Genomic DNA, 26,217 nt, shown 5'->3' with positions numbered 1-26,217 from the left:
ACAGTTTAATGTAATTTCTGGATTCAAGCTCTTAAAGGAGGAGGTGGCAAAAAGCTGCATAAAAGAGGGGAGGAGCAATTAAAACTGTAAGCGGAGCACTTTCTTTGTATCAACAATGAAACTTTCCCAAGTTTACTGAGATTTTGTATCTTTCTTTAGTGAAATCAGTTAAAAATAATTCCCCAAAGGGAAGGACATTTTTTTTTTTTTACAGCAGCAGCAGCAGCAGCAGCTGGGTTCTCTGAATTATCTTCAGAGCTGAATATTTGTAGACAGACACTTGGGTCTTATAATAGGGAAACTGGAGCTGAAGTTTCATGAGTTTTATAACTAATTCTGCATGCCCTACATCCCATTATTATTCTTAAATGAATGGAATGAAAGGAAAACTAAATATTGTACTTTTGTCCATAAAGTCTTCCTGATATAAGAAATAGACCATATATGCACACACATATCTGAACACAAGGAAACATCAGTTCATACTGTAATAAAGCAGGAATGTATAACTCATAACTATAGGCTGCATATGATCCCAAAATCTATACTGCACTTTCTAGAACCAAAGTTTTTGCTGACAATTTTCACTATCACTAAAAACCAATAGTGTGATTTTTATTATTTTATAACAACAGCAAATAACGTGGACAAAATTTTCCAATAGGCTTAGCTTAGTGAAACTAAATTGAACAACAAAGAAATGAGAAATTGCTTAGAAGACCACAGAACAAAATATTGGAAAAAATAATCCTGCCATGTCTGCGACATCGCGACATCAGTATCTTATTTCCTGTAGAACAAAGACCATATTTCTTAATATGAAGATTAGGGATTTTCCCCCCCCCCCACTCCAAATGGGTCAATTTTGATAAGCAGATAAGAAAACAAAGGAAAAAAATAGTCGGGAATTTCAAATGATTGCTTGCTGAAAATCTTGGGTGACTTTGAAAATTAGCTTTTAAGAAGAATCATGGTAGCCCCGTGGTTAGAATGCAATATTGCAAGCTGATTCTGCCCACTGGCTTAAGGTTGATTCAGCTTTCCATCTTTCTGAGGTTGGTAAAATGAGGACCCAGATTGTTGGGGACAATATGCTAACTCTGTAAGCTGCTTAGAGAGTGCTGTAAAAAACACTGTGAAGTGGTATATAAGTCTAAGTGCTATTGCTAAGTGCTATTGCTCTTTGCATACTGAATTTTAAACCTTTTTATGATATCTAAATAAAGTTTTGCTCTCTTTTCATTTCTTCTCTGTCCAGTTATTTCTTCTCATTGCCTCAACTTCGTCAACTTTTACTTCTGTTCCTTTCCCAGAGTTGAGCTCTCCAGATCTCCATCATTATGGCTGCTTTTCCTAAAAGAGAGGAGGCTTAATATTTTTGCAGGGTATAATAAGTTCCACTTATTTAACCATTGCCTTGGCAGTGTCTTTTCCAACTGTCCTTCAAGGCCATTCCTCCCCTCTACATTATGTGTGAGAGAAAGCGACTCAAGAAAATGATTTGGGAATCAATTTTATAAACCATTTTAAAAGGAAAGACATTTTAATTAATAGATACGAATTCCAAATATCTGCTCTCTTTCATTTTTGGAGCATGATTTTTGGCAAGTATATATGCACACCATTACATAGGTATGCATACATAGAAGATGTGTAGATATTTAGAAGAAAACAGAATCTCCAGAACTGATTTCAATGTAAGGTTGGTAATCCTAGATTGTCAATGTGTTTGCCAAACTCTTGATTAGCCCAGCCAAATGCTGGATTTGTTTTTCCCTGGTGCAAAGTAATCAATTATCACACAAGACAGGAAATTGTAGGCCTGCTTATTCTGTACAGCACAAACAGGTGTGCTCTTTGGACTTAATCACAAATTGAGAGCCCCCAATGCAGAAGTTAGCATAGCTTTTACACACTTTTGGAAAACAGAGGCACATGATCCTTAGCAAACAATAGACAACAATCAATAAAATAGTCACACCCATGTAGAGGGTGGCTGTCCCAGCAGGTCGGTTCATTACTAAAATATTACAGCCCTTGGGCCCTTCTGTATCTAACTGATAAGGCTAGTAATTAAGTGTACAAAACTTTCTAGGTAATTTATCTGCAACACGAAAAGGGTAGTTAACACATTCTAAGTAATCTATTTACAACAGGAAGAGGGGCAGCTTTGTTTCCACTGCTGTCCTTATTCAGGATGGTACATGTTGTTTGATAAGGCTATCACGTAGCCTTCCAGGATTTTTAGGGTGGGGATGTTAGGATGTGAGGCCCAAGAATGAGAATCAAATGTCTAAAAGGAAAACATCTAGGAACAGAAGCGAGCAAAATGAACGTTTTTCTACAAAATGGAGTTTCTCTGGTGAAAACTAAGAATACCAGTCCTACAAAGCTAAGGAAAGCTGGGACATTAAACAAGCTTCTTTGTCTTGTTTAATTTTTTTTTCTGTTTACTCTTCCTTTGGAGATGGATGTCAAATTAATGGTTGTCTTCCTTTGGGGTAAATACTGTAATTTTAAAAAATGCATCCAATGTACTATAAATATAAGGGCAATGACTTATTGCATATGCCATCATTTTGTCACAGTTATATCCATTTTTCATTTTTATGGGAAAAGGCCTTTATTATACATGTGCCTAAGCAGGTTGTATTACATTAACTTTTTATTAATATGGGGAATGAAATTAAACACATGAATTTAAGCAAGATTGTTACTTATACATGTTAAAGTTTCTCCTAAGTGTTCATTGAATTCTATAGCACTGAAGAATTAGTAATTGGTTCTTCAACTAAATCACTTACATTCAATCTGAAATCATCAGGTTAGCATAGTTTACATTCAAAATATTTAGAAAAGGGGCAGCAATGGCTAAGGAGTCATTGCCATGTGTTCTGGCCAAAACTTGGTTCACCTAAGTCAACCAAACCACTTTGAAGATGCAAAATAGATTAATTAGGCATACTACAATGCACACCAGATTCCCAGCAAAGCACTGGTAATCCTGAATAAAAGCAGAACCATGGCTTACATATCTTTGTCCTACTATGATTCAAAGGCAAGACAAAGAGAGGCAAAAACAGTGTGATTTACAATATGACATTGGACCATTTTTGATAAACCTGTCTGAGTGTCCTTATTATTTATCCTTTCCTACTAGGACAACATGCTAACTATACTATCTTTCAGATGTGGACAATGAATATAAACAATATGGTTTCATGGGCCACTGTTTCCTATCTGATTGTTCCCCATCACCACTCAGGTCAATTCAATGTGCTGTGAATGTTTTATTATAAGGGCACTTTAAGCAGTTCACACAGGGTGGGGGCACCTTATAGGATTGGTAGAGAATGCAGCTCCCAGAGATTTCTTTTATCACCAAACTATGAGAAATTGCATTTACTACAGAAGCCATTAAAGAAATTCTGATTTTTTTTTTTTAGATTTTCCCCATTTTGGTTGGTAAGATTTAGGAAAGATCATTACCAAACAGCATAATGCTTTCATTTTAAGACAAACTGGCAGTTGCTATTGGAAGTTACTTCTTTAAGGAAGGAAGTGAAATGGCAATATATAAAGTTGTTTAATAAATAAAAATAAAAGTAGTGCTTTCTATATTTTGTTTTGTTTCTGTATTAACTCACACATGAGCTTAAAGGCTGGGGAAAGGCACATGTGGAACAGGTTTGGATAACTGTAGACCTTTTACAGAACATCATGCTAACAAAAATTATGGCAAGTCTAATCAGGGACATGCTGGTACAGTAATTATCTAACCTTCTCAGGTCAAACCAGCACAGGCTCTTCAAGGGGAAATTGTGCTTCTCTAACCCATTAAGAGATCTTTGGAGAAGTTAATTGAAGATTAGATATATGGGAGCTAGTAGACATTATTATTAATGAGAATTATAATTTGAATTTATCCAACTCCTTTTATTGTAAGTCATACTAATCCCTCATTCTAGATCATAAAATATCATACAGTGACAATTTTGATTGGTTTGACAACACAACATTTGATTTTAAATGAAATTATATATGTGAATGCTCATCTATAGAAATTTCTAAATACTTGGTCTCTGAATACGGGCCTAGAGATATTGCAAAAATGTGTAATATTGTCCTCTTTTCCCCTTATTTTAGTTCCCGAATAACTCCAATTCTACTTATTTTGTGTATGAAATTTAAATTGCATTGGATTCAAATTTCATTGATAAAGATCATAGCTGTGGAAGAGAACAAAAATGGCAACTTGAGAAAAATTCCAACATTTCCTATTACGATGCACTAGGAGATGATTTAGTGCAGCGGTTCTCAACCTTTTTATACGGCGACCCCCGGTCACACGGACGTGCCACGCATGCGTGGTGCGGCGCGCATGCGCGGCGGCGCCCCCATGTGCGGCACCGCCCCCTGAGGGGGGAAAATGGCGGATCGCGTTGTTTGGCGACCCCCGTAAAATGGTCATTCGACCCCAAATGGGGTCGCAACCCATAGTTTGAGAACCGCTGATTTAGTGGAACTGGTTCTCTAATGGTAATTTAGTCTATTTATTTGTAGAATAATCAGACATTTTATATACCTCATATAAGAAAAAAATGTCTATGGCAATTCTTTATCAGTCGTAATGTAATGGTAACATTTTACATTTTTCATAGTCACGTAGTATATTGTGTGGCCTGAAATGTGCATATCCCCCTAGTGCAGTGGTGGCAAACCTATGGCACGCGTGCCAGAGGCGGCACTCAGAGCCCTCTCTGTGGGCACGCGCGCCATGCCCCGGAGATGGCAACCATCCCTCTTCAACCAGCCACCCGCTAACTCACCAAGGTCCCACATGGCCAGATTCATTCCAGCATCCATGCATTCACTGGCCTCTGTGTGCAGTGGCTGATGGTGTCAGGAGCAGCCGCCCTGGCCCCTACCTCACCTTGCCCTGTGACAATGGCACCCCCGCCTGCCTTGCCTTGCCTCGCCTCACCCAGCAGAATGAGCCTCCTACCCACCGCCCCACCTGCCAGATACCCCCTGGATCCCCCCCAACCCTGCTCGGCCCCCACAGGCATCCCTCCCCAGGAACAACATCAAGGTAATCATGCCCACCTTGGCCATACCCACCCAGTCTGCCATGACCACCACAGCCAAACCCACCCAGTGGGCCATGCCCACCTGGCACCCAGTGATAAATAAGTGGGCTTTGGGTTGCAGTTTGGGCACTCAGTCTCTAAAAGGTTTGCCATCATTGCCCTAGTGGCTTCTGGGATTTCAGCATTTATTTCCTATATTTTGAAGCATATTTTTACCAGAAATATATTTCAAAATAAGAGGAATTTCCCCCCTCCCAGGATGTTCTTCAGATACTCAATTTTATAATCAGAATTAATTTATTTTAATCCTGTAACTATGGAATGAACCATAATGTTAGAGATTCTGCTTAGTTTCTCTGCACTAGGTATCTTCCCCACCACTTCTGAAATCTGCCTAGAGTATCTTGATCAACTTTGCAACTGTCTTAAGATTTGGACTTTCGCACTGATACAGATACACAGGTTTTGTATCAATACCAAGTTATATGTTCATCTTTTGCTTCAATTCAAAGTACAGTTTATGTCTTGTAACACTCTACTAATAACTTATTTTTCCCATCATTATGTTTCTTTACATATCCTGAGAGAAGAACAAGGAACAAATGAAACCCTACTCTGTACTGAGTTGCAAATCAAAGAAAGCCAGATAACAACATAGCTTGCTCCTGAGTCACTATGTAGTGATTGAGCTTCATAATAAATGTGCAAATTGGGCAATCAATAGTCACAACTATAGATAAACAAAATTGTAGATGGAATCAATCAACCAGTCACAAAGCCTATAGACAAAGCAAATTATAAACCATACAGGCTCTAATCTCTGCTTCCATACAGGTTGTAGGGTTGATTTTTGTCATTATCTTCCTGTAAACAGGAGCAGCTGTAGTCACCAGCATTGTGGTCAGAAACTTCAAAGGAAACAGAAGTATCTCAACCACAAGTGATCATTGGAGCAAGCTGTAAGCTATCTATCTGTAAGTAGCACTAGTACCTAGCAATGCAGTCAAGAGGCCCTTTTATTGAGAACATAAAAGAGCCACACAGAGCAGAAAACCCAGGTTGAGCTCCATGAACAATTCCCTCAATCATTAGATGACAGGTAGTTTCAAAGCTTGGTAGTTGCCCTGAGGAAGACTAGGCTAATCCAGGAGAGGGTGTGCTTACCTAGCCAAGTGAGAGAAAGAAGGTGTAGATAGACTGAACTCTGATCTTTAAAAAAACATCCCAAATGTATGTGCAAAGTCCATCTGCCATTTTGCACTATGCACAAAATAACAATAAAAAAGATCTCAAGGGCAGTATTGTAAGAACTAGACTCTATTCATCAGCTGAGGATGTATAAAATTGAAGATAATGGCAGCACAGCTTATGAGGATATAGATATACATGTCTCTGTGTAATATACAAGCAACTGCCATGAATTGCTCTAGTTCAGCGGTTCTCAACCTATGGGTCGCGACCCCATTTGGGGTTGATCGACCATTTTTCGGGGGTCGCCAAAGGCGGCGATCCGCCATTTTCTCCCCTCCGGGGGCGCCGCCGCACATGCACACCGCACATGGGGGCGCCGCCGCACATGTGCGCCGTGCATGCGCAGAACGTTTGTGTGACGGGGGTCGCCGTCACACAAACGTTGAGAACCACTGCTCTAGTTCTTTTGCATTTGCTCCCCTCTTCTCTAGGAACATTTTTTCCCCAAATTTTCAAACCCTCAAACTTTATATTGTTTGAGACCCACAATGCTGGACAAAAGGTCAAAGAGTTTGATGTGCAATCCCAGATAGAAAAGTATCTACACAACAGAATTATGAAGAAAATAGAATGTTTACCAACAAAACCAATTCTCCAGAGTAATTGCTACTGCAGGCATTAGTTAAAAAAAGATAAATAGACTTGGAGACTCTGTACTGATGCAGTAATTCCACATTTTTTCAATTAATACAAGACAAGGCTAGATTGGAAACAACAAAATAGTTATTTTTCATAAATACAAGTAATGGAAAATGTATGACAGTATTGTTTGAAAACATGAATGAGCCGAGCTGGCGCAGCAGTTAGAGTGCAGTACTGCAGGCCACTTTAGCTGACTGTGTTCAGCAAGTCAGTGGTTCAAATCTCACTGGCTCAAGGTTGACTCAGCCTTCCATCCTTCCGAGATAGGTAAAATGAGGACCCAGATTGTTGGGGGCAATGTAAATATATATATACATTGCTTACTGGTGTACACTGCTTAGAGAGTGCTTGCACTTAAAGCGGTATATAAGTCTCATAAATAAATAAATAAATAAAATAGGGCAAGTGCCAACCAGTGTTTAAAAAGTTAGAAGCAAATCTTCAATATAAACTTTTCTTCAGCCTAAGATGTCAACTATAATGTCTTGATCCCAAGCTTTGATTCACACATATAAAATAAACAAATGGGGAGAGGGCTCAGTTACAAGGATTAAGGCCTCCTGAAACATCCAGACCATTACAAAGAATTTGAGACATGCAAGTTCTCCTCATCCCCAATTATTAAAAATTGGAAACATTATCTTGCAACAACATTTTAAGGCAAGAAGCATACAAACAAAAACAAAAATTGAAACCCTGCATAAACCTAATCTTGTTCAAAAAATACTGTACCCTCCATATTCCTTACCCTCTTAAATTGTAGGAGGAGATAAAGAATATTCAAGGAAGTAACATGGTATTGCCCACTTTGCATCATATCTTTGTCATATCTAGAGACTATCTGACAACTCACCATGCAGATCTCTCTCTCTCTCTCTCTCACTCACACACACACACACTACAAACATTCTCACACATACACACGTCAAATCACAATAGGCTGTATAATCTAATTCTAAAGTCTTCTTTAAGTCTATCTTGATTTTTGGCGATTTCATGTGGTGCTCTTAGAACACAACAAAATGCTGTTTTCTGGGAAGATTCCCCCCCCCCAATTATCAGTTTTACCTACCAGCCTTGTTATTTCCTGATAATCTCCTCCCACTATTCTAGAACTTGGATAAAAAGAACAAGCTGGAAGGTTTCAAAGGAAATATGTATAAGGAGCTTCTACTGCTCCCCCTTTCCATCTGCTCCCTGAGGCATCTATCTCACTTTGTTTAGTAGTGAGGCCAGACAAAGCACCAAGTATGGGACAGGTGGGCTTAAACTCACAGATGTTTCAACTACAGCATGGAAATGTGTCAAATTAAAAAAATGAATCCACAGGATCTTAAATGGAGACCTTGGTTAATTATTGATTGATTATATGCCATCAAATCATTGTCAGCTCTTAGTGACCTCATAGATAAATTTTCTCCATGGTGATCTGTTCCTAACCTGGTCCTGCAGTTCTTCCAAAAGTGTCCCCTATCACCACTGTAATAGATATTATAATGTTACTTCAAAAGTGCCTTAAAGAGGAAACAAACTATGGCATGCCCACAAGAAAACTTCAGAAGAAAACCTTAAATATATGGACCCTAGATATAAGCAGGGCAAACACACATATAAAATCCATTAACTCTGTACTTTTAAAGACTAATAGAGTTGATGATATCTCAAAAAGTACATTCCAGATGCTGTCAAATTGCCTTTAAACTTTGCCCTCTGTGTACTGTCCATCACAGCTTGCTTGGAATTTACAAGACTGGCTGATGTGGACATATGATTTTCCTGTGTGCAAAAGTGCAATAAAACTGCATACGTAAGTCAAACTGGGTTGGTAAAAACATGTTCCAGGTGCTTTGAGCAATCCTTAAGGATTATGAAGAAAAAGTCATATTACCCAAGAGTAGGTTGTAAAGAACTGGTCAAGGGTCAACAGTGCTTCCATTTTCTTCCTTTGTAATAATGGATAAAGTGCAACTGCTTTTAAATTCTTCTGCAATTTCTTACATCTTCCAAGAGGATAAAATAGTTTTGCTTTGAAATCAGCACCATTCTCCCCTCCCACTACCCATACTTTCAGGGCAACAGCATCATCTGCATAATCAGATTCTATTGCAATCCTCCTTGATCTGGCTTTTCCCAGATGTGCTAGCTAGATTGTCACTCCCATTAATGAATATAGCATGACTACATTGGCTGGACTGAGGGACACTGTATTTGGGGTGGTAGCTATTTCAGCTGCAGCTCCCATTAAATCCCCAGTCAGCATGCTGCTACAGATAACTGAATGTATTATCTGAAAAGATCATGAAGGCACTTATTTGTTCTTTTCCAACCCTACAAATCCAAGGTCAAAAATCTAAGAACTATTGTTATCAATTAGTCTTTTTTTTATTCTAACATTTAAAAGTTCAAAATCTTTTCTTTGGAGTCTTCCCAGCTCCTTCTTGAAAAATGTTAAAATAATTTTAATATAAATATCTCATTTTTCTGACCATTTGAGAGTTAATAATAGGCTTATATGGATATAGATATATCTAATAGGATTATATGGATATAGATATATCATAATTAGATATCTATTATAGATTTGTATTAGACTATCTAAAAATTATATCAAGCAAACATTGTGAAAACTCTTGTGTTATTATACCTAATGGTGTGCTTCCATTCTTAGAAGGGAATGGATCAATCTTTGCTAACTTGGTGTTGTCCAGATGTGATGGACTATAATTCTTATCATCCCAGACAGCATGAGATTGAGAAAGGTGACAAGAGATCATAAAGAAGGTGGAATAGATATATAGCCTTGCTTCAAGATGGCATAATTTAGGCTCAAGAATAATTAATTTGTTCAAGAGATAATGTAAATTAACTTCTCTCCATGCTATATTTTGTACAGACAGTCAAGTCCTGATCTCAAAATTCTGCATTGCATGTTTTATTAGTTTTATTTCAATGAAAAATTATGCAACATAGTGACAACAACTGTAATGTAGAGCTGCAAATCTGGAAATTTCCTATTTTAAATAGGATCTTCACTGGTAAGATCAGTTTTGGTCATCACAATACAAAAAAGATGTTGAGATTCTAGATAGAGTGTGGAAAAGAGCAATGAAGATGATTAGGGGGCTGGAGGCTAAAGTGTACAATGAACAGTTGTGGGAACTGGGAATTTCTAATCCAACGAAGAGAAAGACTAGGGGTGACATGATAGCAGTCTTCCAATATTTGTCATAGAGAAGAGGGGGTCACCCTATTTTCCAAAGCACCTGAAGCAGGACAAGAAGTAACGATGGAAATCTTGGGTGAAGTGCCTATCAAAGAAGCCTTGACAGCTATTCAAAACAAATATAACCCCCCCAAACACATCTTAGATCTGACCAACCACTGCCTATCCAACACATACTTCATCTATAATGGACAAAAATACAAACAAACAGAAGGAGCACCCATGGGATCACCCCTCTCACCTGTCCTTGCCAACCTCTACATGGAACACTTTGAAACCCAAGCTCTAGAAAAATCTGATCACAAACCCAAACTCTGGCTCAGATACGTAGACGACACCTTCATAATCTGGCCACATGGGCAAGAAAAACTGGACAACTTCCTCACACACCTCAACAGCCTACACCCCAAAATACAGTTCACCATGGAAACAGAAACTAACAACCAACTTCCCTTCCTGGATGTCTTAGTCTACAAGAAATCCAATGGCTCCCTAGGACACACCATCTACCAGAAGAAAACACACACAAACCGCTATCTGCACGCTCTCTCCCACCACCACCCAGCACAGATCAACTCTGTAGCCAAGACACTCATCTCCAGAACAAAACGCTTAGCTGACGAACAACCCCTAAAACCCGAACTACACACTCTCACCAATGTACTAACATCCAATGGATTCCATAGAAATAAGATTACAAACCTAATCCAAAAAGAAACCCCCACCAAAATCCAAGACAAAGAACAAGAAAACGGCAAAGCCCTCCTCCCATACATAAAGGCACCACAGACAGAATCAGTAAGATCCTTCATAAACACAACATCAAAACAGCATTCTGCACAAACAGAAAAATATCCACCATCCTTAGACACCCCAAAGATAAAATTGAATTAGAAAATCAAGGAGTAGACGAAATCCCATGCACCACTTGTCCCACCACATACATCGGACAAACCAACAGAAGAATAAGTGCACGCATTGAAGAACATAAGAACTCAGTCAAAAAAGAGGAACCAACATCTTCCCTGGTCCAACACCTTAAAGCCACAGGACACGAAATTGACTTTAAAAATACCAGAACCATTGCCAAACGTGAACATTTTAATAACAGAATAATCAGAGAAGCCATCGAGATAGAAAAACGCCCACACAGCATGAACAAGCGAGATGATACCTCCCGCCTACCAGCCATTTGGAAACCCGCCCTCATTGACAAACGACTCCCTAACACAAAAAATGATACCAGACCCACACTCACAAAAACCACCCAGGAGGTCACCACCAAACATCCACGCAAAAAACAAACCCAAAGCCACACTGACTATGAGGCACGACCACAAACCAGAAGCCAGACCACAGCTGCATCATTAGCCACTTTAAACCCCTCCAATCCATACATGAAGCAAACTGACACCCTCCATGAAGAGGAGGCACGACCACGAACGCAAAGCCAAAAAATAACAAGGCAGCCCAAAATCTCAAACCCCTCTGCAACTCAGACTAACCTGACCACAACCAAACAGAACACTCCCCCAGCCAATCAGAGCACAGCCAAGCCCCTAACCATTCAGAACACACCTCCACCCAATCAGAACACAGCCAAGCTCCCACCCAATCAGTTCATTCCCCCACTGGCAGTTAAAAGGAAGAACCTGCTAAGACCACACATTGCTGCTCAAAGCACGAAGCTGAAAACACCAGCCTGAAGATGACGAATGGGACTTCGTCGAAACGTCGCCAAGACACTTCCAATTTTACGCGGGAGAAAACCCGAACAACCAAAGACCTACATACAAACACCCGCGAAAACCTCAGAAAACAAATCATATATATATGATTCAATCTAGAATTAAGGAGAAACTTCCTATCGGTAAGAACATTTAATCTGTGGAACAATTTTCCTCCAGAAATTGGTGCTCCATCACCAGAGGTTTTTAAGAAGAGATTGGACAGCCATAGGGTCTCCTGCTCAAGGAGGAAGTTGGACTAGAAGACCTTCAAGATCCCCTCCAACTCTATTATTCTGTATTCTGTAAGTCACTAGATCAGGGGTGTTAAACTGCTGGCCCGTGGGCCGGTTTCATCGTACCAAAGCCATGCCCACCCCGTTGCCGGCAATGCAAAAAAAGTCACGATACGTTGTGACACATCACGTGATGTGGCGAGTTTGACACCCGTGCACTAGATGGTCTTTGGCTAGCTACTGTCAACAGTATGTTTGATTGCTTAATGTTAATCCCATTTTAGGGATTGTACCTTTAATGTTTTGTAAAAGGTTTCTTTACTTGCTTTTTGCATCATCCATTTTATAGCATTTCATGCATAATATTTGGTTCAGACCGTTCAAACTAGATCAGGTGAGGGAGTCTATGGATGGAAAGCCTGAAGCTTGGCATGCATGTGATTTTACAATTCTGGGAAAGAATGAGAAATGAGAATATGAAACTCAAGAATACCCAAATGGAATACTGTTTGGTTTCTGCAACTAATAGAATCTAGTTAGGCAATTTCAAAGGAAATCCAATTAAGAGTAAGTGCAAGAATGCAATGCTTAAGCAGTAGAGAGCAGATCCCAGAAGAGGGATTTGTTTGTTTTGCTTTAAAATTGGAACCTTTGAAAAGAGCAAAAGGCAGCTTATTGTTCTTTTTCCCCTTTCCTCAGTGTATTATTATTTTAAACATATGTAGATATTTCACAAGTTGCAATGAAACTAGAAAATGAGATCACTGCCTCCTGAAAATCGGCTTGAGATGGAACTGATAGATATGATACATTCAGGATTTTTTTAACCTGCTTACAACTCTTTTGTCTACTCTGTAGTGATATATTGACACAAACAATTAACGGATACGTGATTGAGGCCAAATAATTCTTGCCAGATCTTGACTTCTGTTATATTATAATTTGGGACATAGGCATTAAAAATTGGCTTTTTAAAGAAACCTGGGTATAAATCCCTCCCTTGGATTGTGTTTGGATGTGGTGGACTTGGTTACTTTCTTGCTAACTTTCATTGACTAGCCTATTACTATTGGGTGAGTGGAGTAAGCTATCTCATCTGCAGAATGTTTTTTAAAAATCAGATGTTAATCCAGCCAGAATGGATAATGAAAAAGCCATCTTGCTCTTTCGCTTGGACAGCAAAATCTCTTGAATAAGCCCCAACTCCTTCGGTTTAATGAAATTTAATCAGAGGCTCCAGGGAAGGGGACAGCACTTTGCCTCTTTAAAACTTTGCTCCCTGAGGGGTTTGCCTATTTCAACATTGTTCCAGTGCTTTTATTTTAGGGTTGCTGCAATCATTTAACTGCAGAAAAGTTTGTGTTTTCTTTCACAATGTTTTTGTGTTGCTTTTGGTGAGAGTTGTAATTATATCCAATTATATCAGCCTATGTTTTATTTCTGTGCAAGCTACTCTGGAAACATCAGTAAACTGAATATGCAAGTTATACATTTAGAAAGCAATAATAATAATAATAATAATAATAATAATCATCATCATCATCATCATAATAATAATAATAAGCCATTGATATGTGTGCCATAGCCCAGACAAAATGAGGTGAGGTGTGTAGTAAATGGACAGGCAAGCACTCCTCTACTTATTGACAGCCAAATGGGTGAGTTTCAATCCACATATAAATTCATTTCAAAAATGGAATTTTCATCTGCATAAAGGGCAGTTGTGTACCCTCTGGGTCACATGCAACATCATATCACTCCAAACCTTCCCTTGTTATTAGAGAGAAAACTGGTATCTTTCTAACACCCAGATGGAACTTGGCTGACAAGAGAAAAGAAACATCTTCCATCTTCACAGCAGCCTCAGAATTAAATGACTGGAAATTGTAAGGATCTGGATAAGAATCAAGGAGAAATTGAGACAGAGGAAAATCTGTTTCAGGATAAATTGCTATCACTGAAAGGATAAATAAACATTTAGGTAGAATTGTTGCATAAGATTACTTTTAATTTGACTGTTTAACTTATTGTTTCTATTTTTATACAATTTTGTTATAATGATTTTTGAGCAACATGGATCCTTGTTACATTATTTATTTATTTATTAAATTTTTATGCCACCTATCTCCCCTGCAAGCTGATCCTGGACAGCTTACAGGTTATAAACTTAACCTGTCCATAAGAATTTCCTCTGACTTAGGAATAGAACAGATCAGTGACATCCTGTGGTCTTTATCTTTTCTGGTACCGTATATATTTTTCTTTGGTTTTCTTTTTGAGGAAAGGGAGCAGAAGTGAAACTGACTAGGATTCTGTCTGTTTTCATCTTCTCTTCATAGAAGACCACCTGGCTGCTGTCAAACTGATGTTTCTCCCCCACCCACCCACCATCTCCAATCAAGATTCTTGAACTAAATATTTAGCAGATTTGCTCCAAAGATAAACCTTTCTGAGACGGGAATGACAATTAATTGAGGCCAGGAAATGGGAGGCAGAAAGTGACAAGGGTTCCCACCAAGGACAGTAATAGTTTTGATGTGATCTCAAAGTCTTTGCAGATGAGTCAGAAATGAACCAGCTCAGATCCTGAATGTATTTGACTGTGTGAGATTACCAAGGTCTGGAGTAGTTTTAGAATTCTTGTATAGAAGCTGTTAGTGATGAGATTGGAGAAAAATAAGTGACTTTATGTTGAATAGTGGTTGTGAGTTCTTTTTCATGGGTTTCCTTTGTATGTGTGTAATCTATAAGTCAAATCCAGGCTATAGACTTTATTGGGGTGCTTAAATCTGCAGCTGTCCAGAAAAACGGAAACATCTCATCCACAATAGTGAGTCAATTAAATTCAAGGTTTTTATATAGAATTTAATTTGCCTGGCATACATGAAGACATGCAGAGATTCATGAAGTATGTAAGTAAGTGTTACAATTGCTTAATCTTCCCTAAGATGTTCAGATACTTTAGTACAAGGGTCTTCAAACTTGGCCCTTTTATGACTTGTGGACTTCAACTCTCAGAATTCCTAAGCCAGCATGCCTGGATGAGGAATTCTGGGAGTTGAAGTCCACAAGTCATAAAAGGGCCAAGTTTTAAGATCCCTGCTTTAGTACATTACTGATTAAAGCATCTTCCCCCCAGGATTTAAAACACAAACTGCAATAAGCAAGTTTCCAATTAAAGCACATACAGATTTAACTAAAATCAGAACCATAAATATTTAGTTTAAAGAACTCATGCTCTACTTTTGATTCTGAAGACAACTCCCAAGATATTTTAAAATAAAAAATATCTCATAAAACAATAAAAACTGAAAGCAATAAACTCTTAAAATCAGAAGTGTGTTAAGCAGGGAATTAACCTAATATTTCAAAAACCTTAAAAGCATAAACATTTCAGGATATTTACATCTATCAATAATCATTCTTTGGGAGACACCCAGAATCTGATATAAAATGGGCAGATATGTAAATGTTTTAAATAAATAAATAAAAGATATTTCCTCTGGGAAAAAAATCAAACTGTAGGGTAGTGAAATCTTTTGGATTTGAAGGCAAAACAAATGCATTGAATTTTAAGGGCACCCACATAGTACCTATCTTCATTTTCTTAAAATAGCTGCATCTTTTCTCAAGATCATACAATTGCTGTCTATAACTGCACAATCTCAGGAATTGAGAAATAAACTTTAGGAGTTGTAGTTAAGTGATATGTATATACACCTATGTGTTCCAAAGCATTTTTTGGCTTTAAATATAAAGTATTCTGTAGAAGTTCCCCCACCAAAAAGAGTTACACATTACCTCTTCAAAGCAGAACTGAAGAGAGCATGCCTTAGTCCAGTGTTTTTCAAACTTGGCAACTTTTAAGATGTGTTCACTTCAGTTCCCAGAATTCCCAAGCCAACATTTCCACACATCTTAAAGTTGCAAGTTTGAAGGGTATTGCCCTAGTCATTTGACTTCAGAGGCAATATTGCCTACACTTCTGTTATTAAGATATTGCTAACAGATGTAATTTAAATAGGTTTCAATAGCTATACAACTTATATTGATTTTTTTCCCATTTGGTATTTTAAATGAGCAGATTGAAATAAGAGCAGACTGTAAACTAAGTCAGATGAATATGCTAAGTGATACAAAATTGTTAGCAGTTTCCCCCCCAAAATCACAGATGATCATCCTATCTGCTCTATTATAGAAGTATATAGTCCCTCCTTATTCCACCACTGTGGTTCTTGCATTGTTCTACAATCAAACTTTTTGCATAGATGTCGCTTTCTGCCTCTTCCTCAGTCCACATCTGGTGCCAATAGTTGCAGTACAAATCTTTTCCAGCAAAGGGATAAAGACCCTGTTTGTATTGGCACAACACCTTCAGCCAGATGCTGTCTGGAAGGTTCAATATTTAGAAGAAAAGAAAACATATCACATCATAACAAGAGTAGAACTGATCTCTGAGGAAAAGAATCAACTCAAATTCTCATTTGCTATACTTAAATGTTCTCATTTTACTTTCTGCAATATCCAGATTGTGCGGCCCTAAATATTAGGCAGATTTAAGCAAAGAAACTGACATGTAAAATTATGGCTTTCTTATGTCACTAAGGTCGCCACTTTAAAAAGGCTTAATATTCAGGCAGAACAATGGATGGACTGGAGGCCAGATAAACCTTTGCTTGGCTCAACAGGCTTAACTCTGAGCAAAACCCCAGTATTTTGTGAAAGATGCATTGTTTGGAAGCACTTGAGGGCCTGGACAACACAGCTAAACCAGGATCTGGATAAAGAATGGCTTTTAAGAAACACATTATACCTCAGGGCAAACTAATTGGGTTTAGTTAGAAAGCTGCACTGTATGTCTGTGACAACTTAGTGCTGCCATTGTGTTTTTTTCCTAATCAGAAAAAAAATACCACAACGCTACTGGTTCTAACTGCAAAACAGGAAGGCAGGAGCAAGAGAGCAGAAAAATAAAATTCTAGGAATACATGTACATCTCATACAATTCTGTGTAAATCATAAAGCCAAACAGAATTTTGATTATAGAAAGGTGAGTGACAGGAAAAAAGGAGAGCAAGGGACACTCATGTCAGAACTGTCACCATTTGTTGAACTTTGTTTTCACATTTGCTTGTGAAGTAACCATTTCTTCTACTGCATCTATTTTAAGTGACTGTGTTCTCATTTTTACTCCAGGTCAACACATAAAATAAATTTTCTTATTTCAGAGAGGAGAAGGAGAAGGAGGGCAAGAATGTATTCAGTGTATTTGCTACTGAGCTTAGCTGAGATCCTCCACTTTTTCTGCTTTTGTGAAAGCCAATGATTATCAAAAAACAAAACAAAACAAAACAAATCTCTAAGGAGCCCAATGGCCAACAATTTTTCTCTAATTAGTGGCCCAGATTGGCATTCATGCTTATGACTTCATTAATTATAGTGTGGAAAATAAGTGCTAAGAACGGCTCTTTTCTTCACTTCCCCACTTCAGGACAAAAATCCTGGCAATACTAGTCAGCCCTCCCAAGTAAACCAGATAGGAAACACGACTAGATGAGCTAATTCCACTTTATTCTAAGGCTACTGTTGGAAGAAAAGTCTTCATCCTGGGGGGGGGGGGTTTGACTTCCCACACTACATTAACAGAATCTTGCAAGTCAGAAGGTGCAAACTTCCCACCACTACTTTTAACCTCATCAATGCAGGGGTTCTGAACCTTGGCAACTTTAAGACTTGTGGACTTCAATTCCCAGAATTCCTCAGCCAGCAAAGCTGAGGAATTAGGGCAAGTCCTTCCTAAGACTTTTTTTTTTTCTCTGTTAAGCCACTGGGGGCTCCTGCTTCTCTCTTCTAATTGTTTCTTAGGCCATATCTCTTTCCCTCATTCCCAAGGTCATCCACACATTCCATTACAAGTATTAACCTAAGGTCTGTTGGTTTTGATGTAATATAGAACTCCATCTTATGAGAAGCTAGGATTTTTATAATGAAGTGGAAGGACCAGAGAAAATGAGGACATCATTCATGGCCTCATTAACCTTAATCTGTGGCTCTGTTTCCTATACTGCAGCCCTATGTATTGATTCTCTCACTGCTTATACTTGCTGATGATTATTTAAATAGGAAAGCAAATGCTTCTAATCTCCTTTGTTGATATGGTTAAACTTTATATCTGAACTACCTGAATAATTTGGGTTACTAGTTGTTTAGGAGGCTGGCAAAGCTACCTTTTAATCAAATCTATTATTGCCTGGGTCAGAACTACATTTCAAGAAAATATCATTGAGACTGTAATAGACATATCACCTTGAAAGTGTCAAGTTTTTTGATCTAGGAGTTATAAGCCATCCACGAACCTCTCTCCCAGAATCTGACAATGCTGAAGATTTGCTCATGGGTCAGTTTAAGCCTCTGAATTGGACATCTGGCTTGCCAAACCTCCCAGTTCCTGTAATTTCTGTAAGATGGATGCATATCATGACAGGGTACAAGACCTCAAATATCTAACAAAATAAGGAGCTTGATGCCATCCTACTATATGAGCAGGACATACTAGCTTTGTATTTATTTTACAAAGAGAGCAGGGAATTGGGATACAAGATTAAGAGGGCAGGATAACATACTCCTCTGATAGTCTGATAGTAGAGCAATGACTTGTTGAGACATCTCTACTTAAGAAGAACTAGTATTTAATTAGCTGTCAGTTCTCTTTGAAGACTCAGTCAGCTAAACATTTCTAAAGTGTACCTACAGGTCTAGTCAATCCTTGCTTTGTTTTCTGAAATCAGAATTCTTGAATGATGCAAATACAGGTGAGCAGCAAAATGTCTTTTGCAATAGTCTAACAAACTTAACAGTGGTTATGTCAACATGCACTCATGCAGTGGCAGAAGTGAGAGTCAGTTTTCTGATTGGTATAGGATTTACATTTGCAATAGGGTCTGAAATAAAACAACATAAACAATCTGCATTTCTTCACTGAAGTTTCCTAAAGAACTCTTTATTGGCAATTAAGGCAAAATTAACCACTGCTAAGTTTGTTAGACTGATGCAAAATACATTACAGGATATATCCTCCACTACTTAATTACTCCACATTCATTCCTTATGGGTGATGAAAATAAGTCTTGTATGTTGAAGCAAGTAGGATCTATAAAGGCAGCATCAAAATTTAAGATACAGGGAATATACATGAACTAGCAAACTGAATATTCTTGAATACATCTCCATGATTTTATCTTGTATTCATTAATCTGTTTGCACAAATCAACTTGAGACAGGCAAAACAGACTGTCCATATGTAGAGGAAATATGCTTTCATTATCAGAGATTTGTAACAAACAACAGAGTATAATGATTTTTCCTAATGTTCACTTTTCCTATGGCATAATATGAGCCATCTTTTAAAATAAAATGCTAGCCTTTGATTTCTATCTTAAATGCATCAGGGAGTAAGTTCCATTGAACTCAAAGAGAGTTATTTCTTAATAAATATCTCTCAGATTATGCTGATGATTAATTCCTTGGGTAATCCAGAAAGACAATACTTACAGCATTAAGTCCACCCAGAAGGAGATAATTACTGTAGAGAGAACCCAGCACATGCTTCTATGAGGTGGCACTCACAGTACAATAGTTTGCAGAAAAATCTGATTGCTGCATTTCTCATGGGGATAAAGAATTGGATCCCCTATACTATTTCATAAAAGTGTAAATTATATAGAAATTAACCAGAAGAACTCTTACAGTAAGGCTGGCCATTCTTTTGATAATTCAGAATCTACATTTTATTTAATGGGGGAGGTAGCCAGGTTGAGAATAACAGTAGGCAAATTGATTATATCATGACATCATGCAAATAGTGACTTCTGGGTATGTGTGTTCATCTGTTTTGGCAGAATTGCAGACGGAGGTTTATTTTCTGTAAAAATAGGCAAGAAGTTGTCCCTCTGTTTGCCAGGAGTTTCTAGCCAAATTATGGAGACATGATTTTGGGAGGCCCTGGGGACTGCAGAACAGAGCTTTGAGCACTTACAAGCAACATTTTTTATAATATAATTCTAAATATATTTTTCCAAAATAAACCCAAGTAAATTCAATAGCACATATTTTCTAAAAGAGATGTATAGTACACTTCATCCTATATCTAGCTCTTCCCAGTATTTTTTTAAAATAGAGAACAGAATAGAATAGAATCTGGAAGGGACCTTGGAGGTCTTCTAGTCCAAATCCCTGTTCAAGCAGGAGAACCTATACCATCTCAGACAAGTGACTGTATAGTCTCTTCTTAAAAATCTCCAGTGATGGAGCGCCCACCATTTCTGGAGGCAAGCTGTTCCACCGGTTAATTGTCTTTACTGTCAGGAAGTTTCTCCTTAATTCCAGGTTGCTTCTCTCTTTCATCAGTTCCCAACCATTGTTTCTCACCCTTCCCTCTTCAATATCAGTCTGAGCCCAAGGGAGGGAGTCCCTTCACACCCACAAGAGATCTAAATCCAGCCCACCTTGAATTCCTTTGACTCTTATCTACCACCAATTTGCTTTAATAACCTTTAGTAATTCAGATTCCTGTAGAGACAATAAGCTTGCAATAAATCTTTATACTCATTTGAACTGGCTGGATCTGATTTTCCTGATGCTTGACTTTTTATTCTCTACTATCTGTGCTTACAACTGAAGCCTTAGGGTCAGATCGAAAAACGTAAGTATTCATAATCTTGCACAGTCTATTTAAATTGTCAACAGTAAATACAAGTCGGCAACCAGGAGACTATGAGTTCTAGCCCTGTCTTAGACATGATAGCCAGCTGGATGACCTTGGGCCAATCACTGTCTCTCAACCCAACCCACCTCCCCGGGTGGTTGTTGTGAGGAGAATAGGATAAGGAGCATTACATATATTTGATGCCTTTATTTAAAAAAATAATAAAGGGATTTTGGGAATCATAGCAGGGGGAGGCTGCAAACTCAAAAGTACCCACCATCCTTGTACAGCAGCAAGAAATCCAGAACTGACACCCCCCTCCCCATACTATAAACTCCATCCATCAATCTATTATGGTCACAGACCAGCAAATAAAAGCATTAAAACAATAATAGTAAAAAAATAAAAATAAAAGATAGAATAATATATTGTGATTGGTGGTAGATTAACAGTGGGCAGTTAAAGTTTGCCTAATTTTACATACAGCATAGCAGAATTTGGCCACATTCAGCGAAACTACTTCATACTGATCTTATATCAGTAATTACACATAAAAAAGATCATTATTTCCCGGATATTTTATTAGGTAAGGTGTTATAAATTGAGCCAGTGAGTCCTTATAGAAGATGCAGTACAGCAGGACTTGAGCTACAATTCCAATGGCCCCTTGTCCACAGGGGCACAATCTCAGCTCATATGGTGTTCTTTTGTATTGGCCCTCCAAAACTGCTGTGGGGAAGTGTGTTGCAGTGTGCTAAGGTTAATGCCCTTTGAATTTTGAGGACAGTTATTGATATAAATATCTTTCTGCTTTAAAGGGGGGAGTTTGACTGCTCAAAAAAGCGTTGTTGAGAAACGCTTGGATTTTCTTGGATTTTTTATTACATTGTTAAGTGGGCTAAGTGCACACTCATACCCCCATCATTAGAAGCACTTCCCCAAGGAAACCAAGATACTGGAGTTTTTGTGAGAAGGTGCTGGACCATACTGATCTGAAATTGTCTTCTATAAAGACAGAACTCAAACACTTAGGGAAAAAGAGTAGTTTTAATCCAATGGGCAAAAATCTAAATCCATGTACTGTTTTGATTTAGGCTAGTCCTGCCTCCCTCCTTAGTACTATATTTGGGATGCAGTGGGCTACCTAAAATGTGGCTCTCTGGAATTTGGACTGCACCTTTTGCAGAGGAATAAAAGAGGAGTAAGGCCGCAGCTGAGCACCAAAGAGTGATTGTGTGCGAGCCTTAGCTGAATATAACTTCCGTGCTGCAGGAATATACTGTGCTCTTCTGGAACCCTTAAACTTGATAAAGCCTTATTTATCTGTTCCCAGGCTGAGGCTGACAATCTGGTGAGATTCCTATACAATAGACTGTAATAAAGGAGCAGGTTTTAATCCTAAAATGTGGGTGTGTTGCTTGTGCATGACAGGGCATGATAACAAAAAAAAAAAAAAATAGTTTTAAAAAGACATTTCTCTTACAAACCAAAAACGTGTAGAAGTTCCCTGAGAATGGTCTCCAAAATGAGTCCAAAAGCTCAGAAAACCAAACCTCTGATCCCAGCGACCGATCCAGATTGAATCCTGCAACATTTCAACTCTTTTATTCATAATTAACCTACACAGCAGGTATTCATCAAGCCCATGCCTTAAGATCAGACTATCTCCATTCAGGTCTAGTAACTCCTTTCCCTTTCTTTTAGTTTCATAGCCAGGCAGCATAATTTATTTTTATTCCTTTCATTGTTAATTCATGGTTTTTCTTTCCACTTAGTTCCTCTTACATCTGAAGTTGCAATCTTCCATATGCCACGTCCACTAGAAGGGCCCACCAATATTAACCTTCCCATCATGGTTTTGATCAATAGAGACTTTTACATAACTTCTTTTAAATATATTAGTGAAGAGATAAGACTAGGTTACTAAGATTACCACAACTCCACTACAACAATCTCTGCTAATGATAAAGACACTACCAGCCACTTCTGGCACATTTTGGCCAGTGTCACAAGCACAACCAAAGCCCAGTTTTTTTCCCCTCAAATAGGCTCACACTACTGTATGAAAGCTAAGATCACTAGACTGGAGAACGCTTGCAAGCCAACATGTTATTGCCTGTATCCCATCCACTCAGAGGTGAATACAGTATCTATTCACACATACATATATATATATATATATATATATATATATATATATATATATATATATATGCACCTTGTGTATCAGCACACCTCCAATCTGTGCAAAAAACTAAAATTACAGCTCAGACTGTAAATAGTCCCAGTCTTGTAGCTATTTAATACAATTTCTGTATTTTTGGTTTGTCCTAATTTAGAATATAAGAATTAAAATAGCATGGTAAATCTAAAGCCTCAGTTACAGAATGGTAACTGATGGAATAAAAATGGTATTTATGTGTGCTTGCTGAAGTTTACAGCTTACAGCTACAGTGCAAACATAGCTAATCTTTTTGTTTAAATCTACCTCCAGTTCCTTTCTCTATTTTCTAATATTTCTTAGTTACATAGTAATATAAACGACAACATTTTGATTCAAGTAGGGATGTGGAGTTCTCTAGGCTACAGGAAGTTGCAGTTCGGGCACTTCTGGAAAGCTACAACTTCATCATAGACTAGAGAGAGGAAGAATTCCCAGGTGTACTTTTAAAAATATTCAGAAACTTATATTGGAGATAGTTCAGAGTATTAAAATTTGGGAAATCATTCACACTAAGACTTGTGACTTGATTGTTGCATAGCACAATAGCTGTCCATTCAGAACTGAAATTCGGCTTTCATTCTCTCAATCTGCCCTTTCCACTTGTGTGTGAAGTGGCTGTTCCACTCTATTCAGGCTACAACTTTAACCAGGACACATGTAGACCCAGCAGAAGCATTCATGCAACAAATTATATATTGGTTAGAGTTTTCCAGACTTAGCTTGCTGTCTGATCCTAGCTGATTTGGTCATCTCAAAAGTGCTTTTTCAAAAGGCAATTGGACTATGTTTTTTTTTCTTGAGGAAGAAGACCTTACGTTTCTCATCCAAGAGGCTTCATCAGTTCATTAGAGTCAGAACTGATGAAGCTTCTTGGATGAGAAGAGAAAGGTCTTCCTCCTTAAGAAAAAAACATAGTCCAGTTGCCTTTCGGAAAAAGCACCTTTAAGACAACTATGACCTGGATGATTGAGAAGCTCCATAGCTTACTACTTGATTATTCCAGTGAAACCGAGAAAAATGGTTAATTCGGCAGTGGGGTTTTGCTTCTTGTGTACTGTGGTGTCTTTCCAAACCCCAAAAGCTATTTTGGCTCTGAAACTTGCTGCATGGATGGTGGAATGCAGCCTCCTCGTTTGGAGCACCGAGCCGATTTCCCCGCCCCACTTCGAAGCCAGATCTGTTGAAAGAATTAAAGGGAACAAAGGGAGACGTTCTTCCCGGGCTCCAGTTTGGGCGAGAGGGTGCAAGCGAGCAACTTTTAAAAACTCAGGACTGGGAGGCGGGGCGGGGGGGGGGAGAATCAGGCCAGGGCCCCAAAGGCGCTGGCCCAGAATCAACAAGAGACGGGTGCCTAAAGGCAGGAGACCTCCGGAGAAAAATCAGATTCCCTACTCCCCTCCCGAAACTGGCCAAGCCCAGCGCCCGCAGGAGCCGTACTTTTCTTGCAAAGCCAACAAAGACAACCGAGGAGATCTTTCGGGGGAGAAGGCAAAGGGGAAGCGATCGGCTTCGCCTCGCCTTTTGCCCACGGGCCCCCCCCCCTCGCCACTCCAAGGGTCTCTCTCTCTCTCTCTCCCAGAACCAAGCCCTGGCGGAGCTCGACCAGAGAAGTGGCCCGCAGGCTTTCAGGAGCAAAGTTGAGGCTGAGAGGAGGGAGGGCGTCGGGGGAGGGGGCGTTCGCGAAAGTCCAGGGCGGCCCCAGCCCCCCTTTTCTTTCCTAGGAAATGGAGTCTTGGGGGGGGGGGAAGCGGCAGCCCCAGGCAGGTTGGGTACGTCGGTATGTGTATAAAAAGCATAACGTGGAGGAGCCAGCAGCCGCGGGATTAAGGAGCTTTGTGAAACTTCATGCCTACACGCAAAGTTTGGCGAGGGAGGGGGAAGAGATACTTCCCTCTCTCTGCAGTGTTTGGCTTGAAAATATTGGCGAATCCGATCCAAAGAGAAGGAGTATGTCCTCGAAGGAAGGAAGGAAGGAAGGAAGGAAGGAAGGAAGGAAGGCCACTCACCTGTACTGGGAGCTGGGATGAGCATCGAATCCCCTTGGGGGTCTCCATCGGGCGAGTCAGTGGAACGGCTCGGGAGGTCGCTTCGCACCTGGGACATCGGAAGGAGCCCTGCGAGACGCCGCCGCCGCCGCCCGCAGAGACACAGAGGCAGACAGAGCGAAGTTCATTGAAGACGCTCCCTCTCCGGCCGGCCCACAAGACGCTCACCCCTGGGGATGAATCAGACGCTTCGCTGGAGAAACCGCCCCGCGCCAGCCCAGGCTTCCTAAATCTCTCGCTCCCCAGATCGTCCCCCTCGCGAAGAAAGCCCAGCCCGACGCAAACGCCGCCTCCAGCCACCTCTTCGCCGCGGTGACATTCCGCGAGCCCACCGCTCTCCGCCCCGCTTCCCAAGACAGACGTCTTAAAAAAAAAACAAAAAAAAACCCCTGGGCAAGAGGAGGGGGACTTACTTTGGGATGAGTCTTCAGCCCCGCTTGCACCAGCGGACGGTCATCTTGCCGCCTTCTCCACGTGCGGTTCTCTCCCGCTGCTCTGCTCCACGGCTCTTGAAACAGAGCTCCGAAAACAAAAGATGCAAACCCCTTGATTGCCTTCTGCCCTTCGTAAGGGATGTAACTTTTCTCCCTGTACGCTTCTCGAAGTTTTCCGAAGTAAAGAAAGCGAGAACTGGGGAAACGCGTTCAACCACTGGAGTTGCCTGCCTTGTTCCTTTCTGGAAAGTTTAGTTGCAAACGGGCAAGTTTCAGCCTCTTCCCCTTATCCTGTAAGCTCTGCCTCCCATCGGTTATTTTTTAAAACAGGAAATTGCATCCAGTCTTGATTACTCAGTTTCCTTCGAGCATGAGATATTTGAAGTACATAGAACCCATAATAAGTAGCTTGGCACAAAATTGGTTCTCCTTTTTTCTTTTGAAGCACTAAAAGTAAACAAATGCGCTCACACGCATCCTATCCCCCCCCCCCAAACCTGCTTCAGCAGTTAAAAAGAAAAGGGACAAGACAGTATGGAGGCAATTTATACTTCAGGAAACAAAGTGGCCAAAATGACATCTCCAAACTAAAAAAAAAAAATCAAAGCAGCGTGTCACAGTGCTTACATCTTATTTTTCAA

General features: G+C 39.4%; 1 protein-coding gene across 1 annotated transcript in view; it reads right to left on the bottom strand.

Annotated features, from left to right (window-relative positions):
* Window positions 1-25,869, bottom strand: part of MDFI (MyoD family inhibitor) — a 50,857-nt gene extending 24,988 nt beyond the window's left edge. The window contains exons 1-2 of the mRNA XM_039339862.1: window positions 25,556-25,869; window positions 25,104-25,312 (exon numbers count right to left, since the gene is read on the bottom strand). Of these exons, the coding sequence (XP_039195796.1) occupies window positions 25,104-25,200 (97 nt within the window). The 5' untranslated portion in view covers window positions 25,201-25,312; window positions 25,556-25,869. The remainder of the gene's footprint in view (window positions 1-25,103; window positions 25,313-25,555) is intronic.
* Window positions 25,870-26,217: the final 348 nt, after the last annotated feature.

This window comes from Crotalus tigris, unplaced genomic scaffold, assembly GCF_016545835.1.
Source record: "Crotalus tigris isolate CLP2741 ecotype Arizona unplaced genomic scaffold, ASM1654583v1 scf7180000017550.10884619, whole genome shotgun sequence".
In the NCBI taxonomy this organism is placed as follows: Eukaryota; Metazoa; Chordata; class Lepidosauria; order Squamata; family Viperidae; genus Crotalus; species Crotalus tigris.
This window is presented reverse-complemented; position numbering and strand designations above follow the sequence as displayed.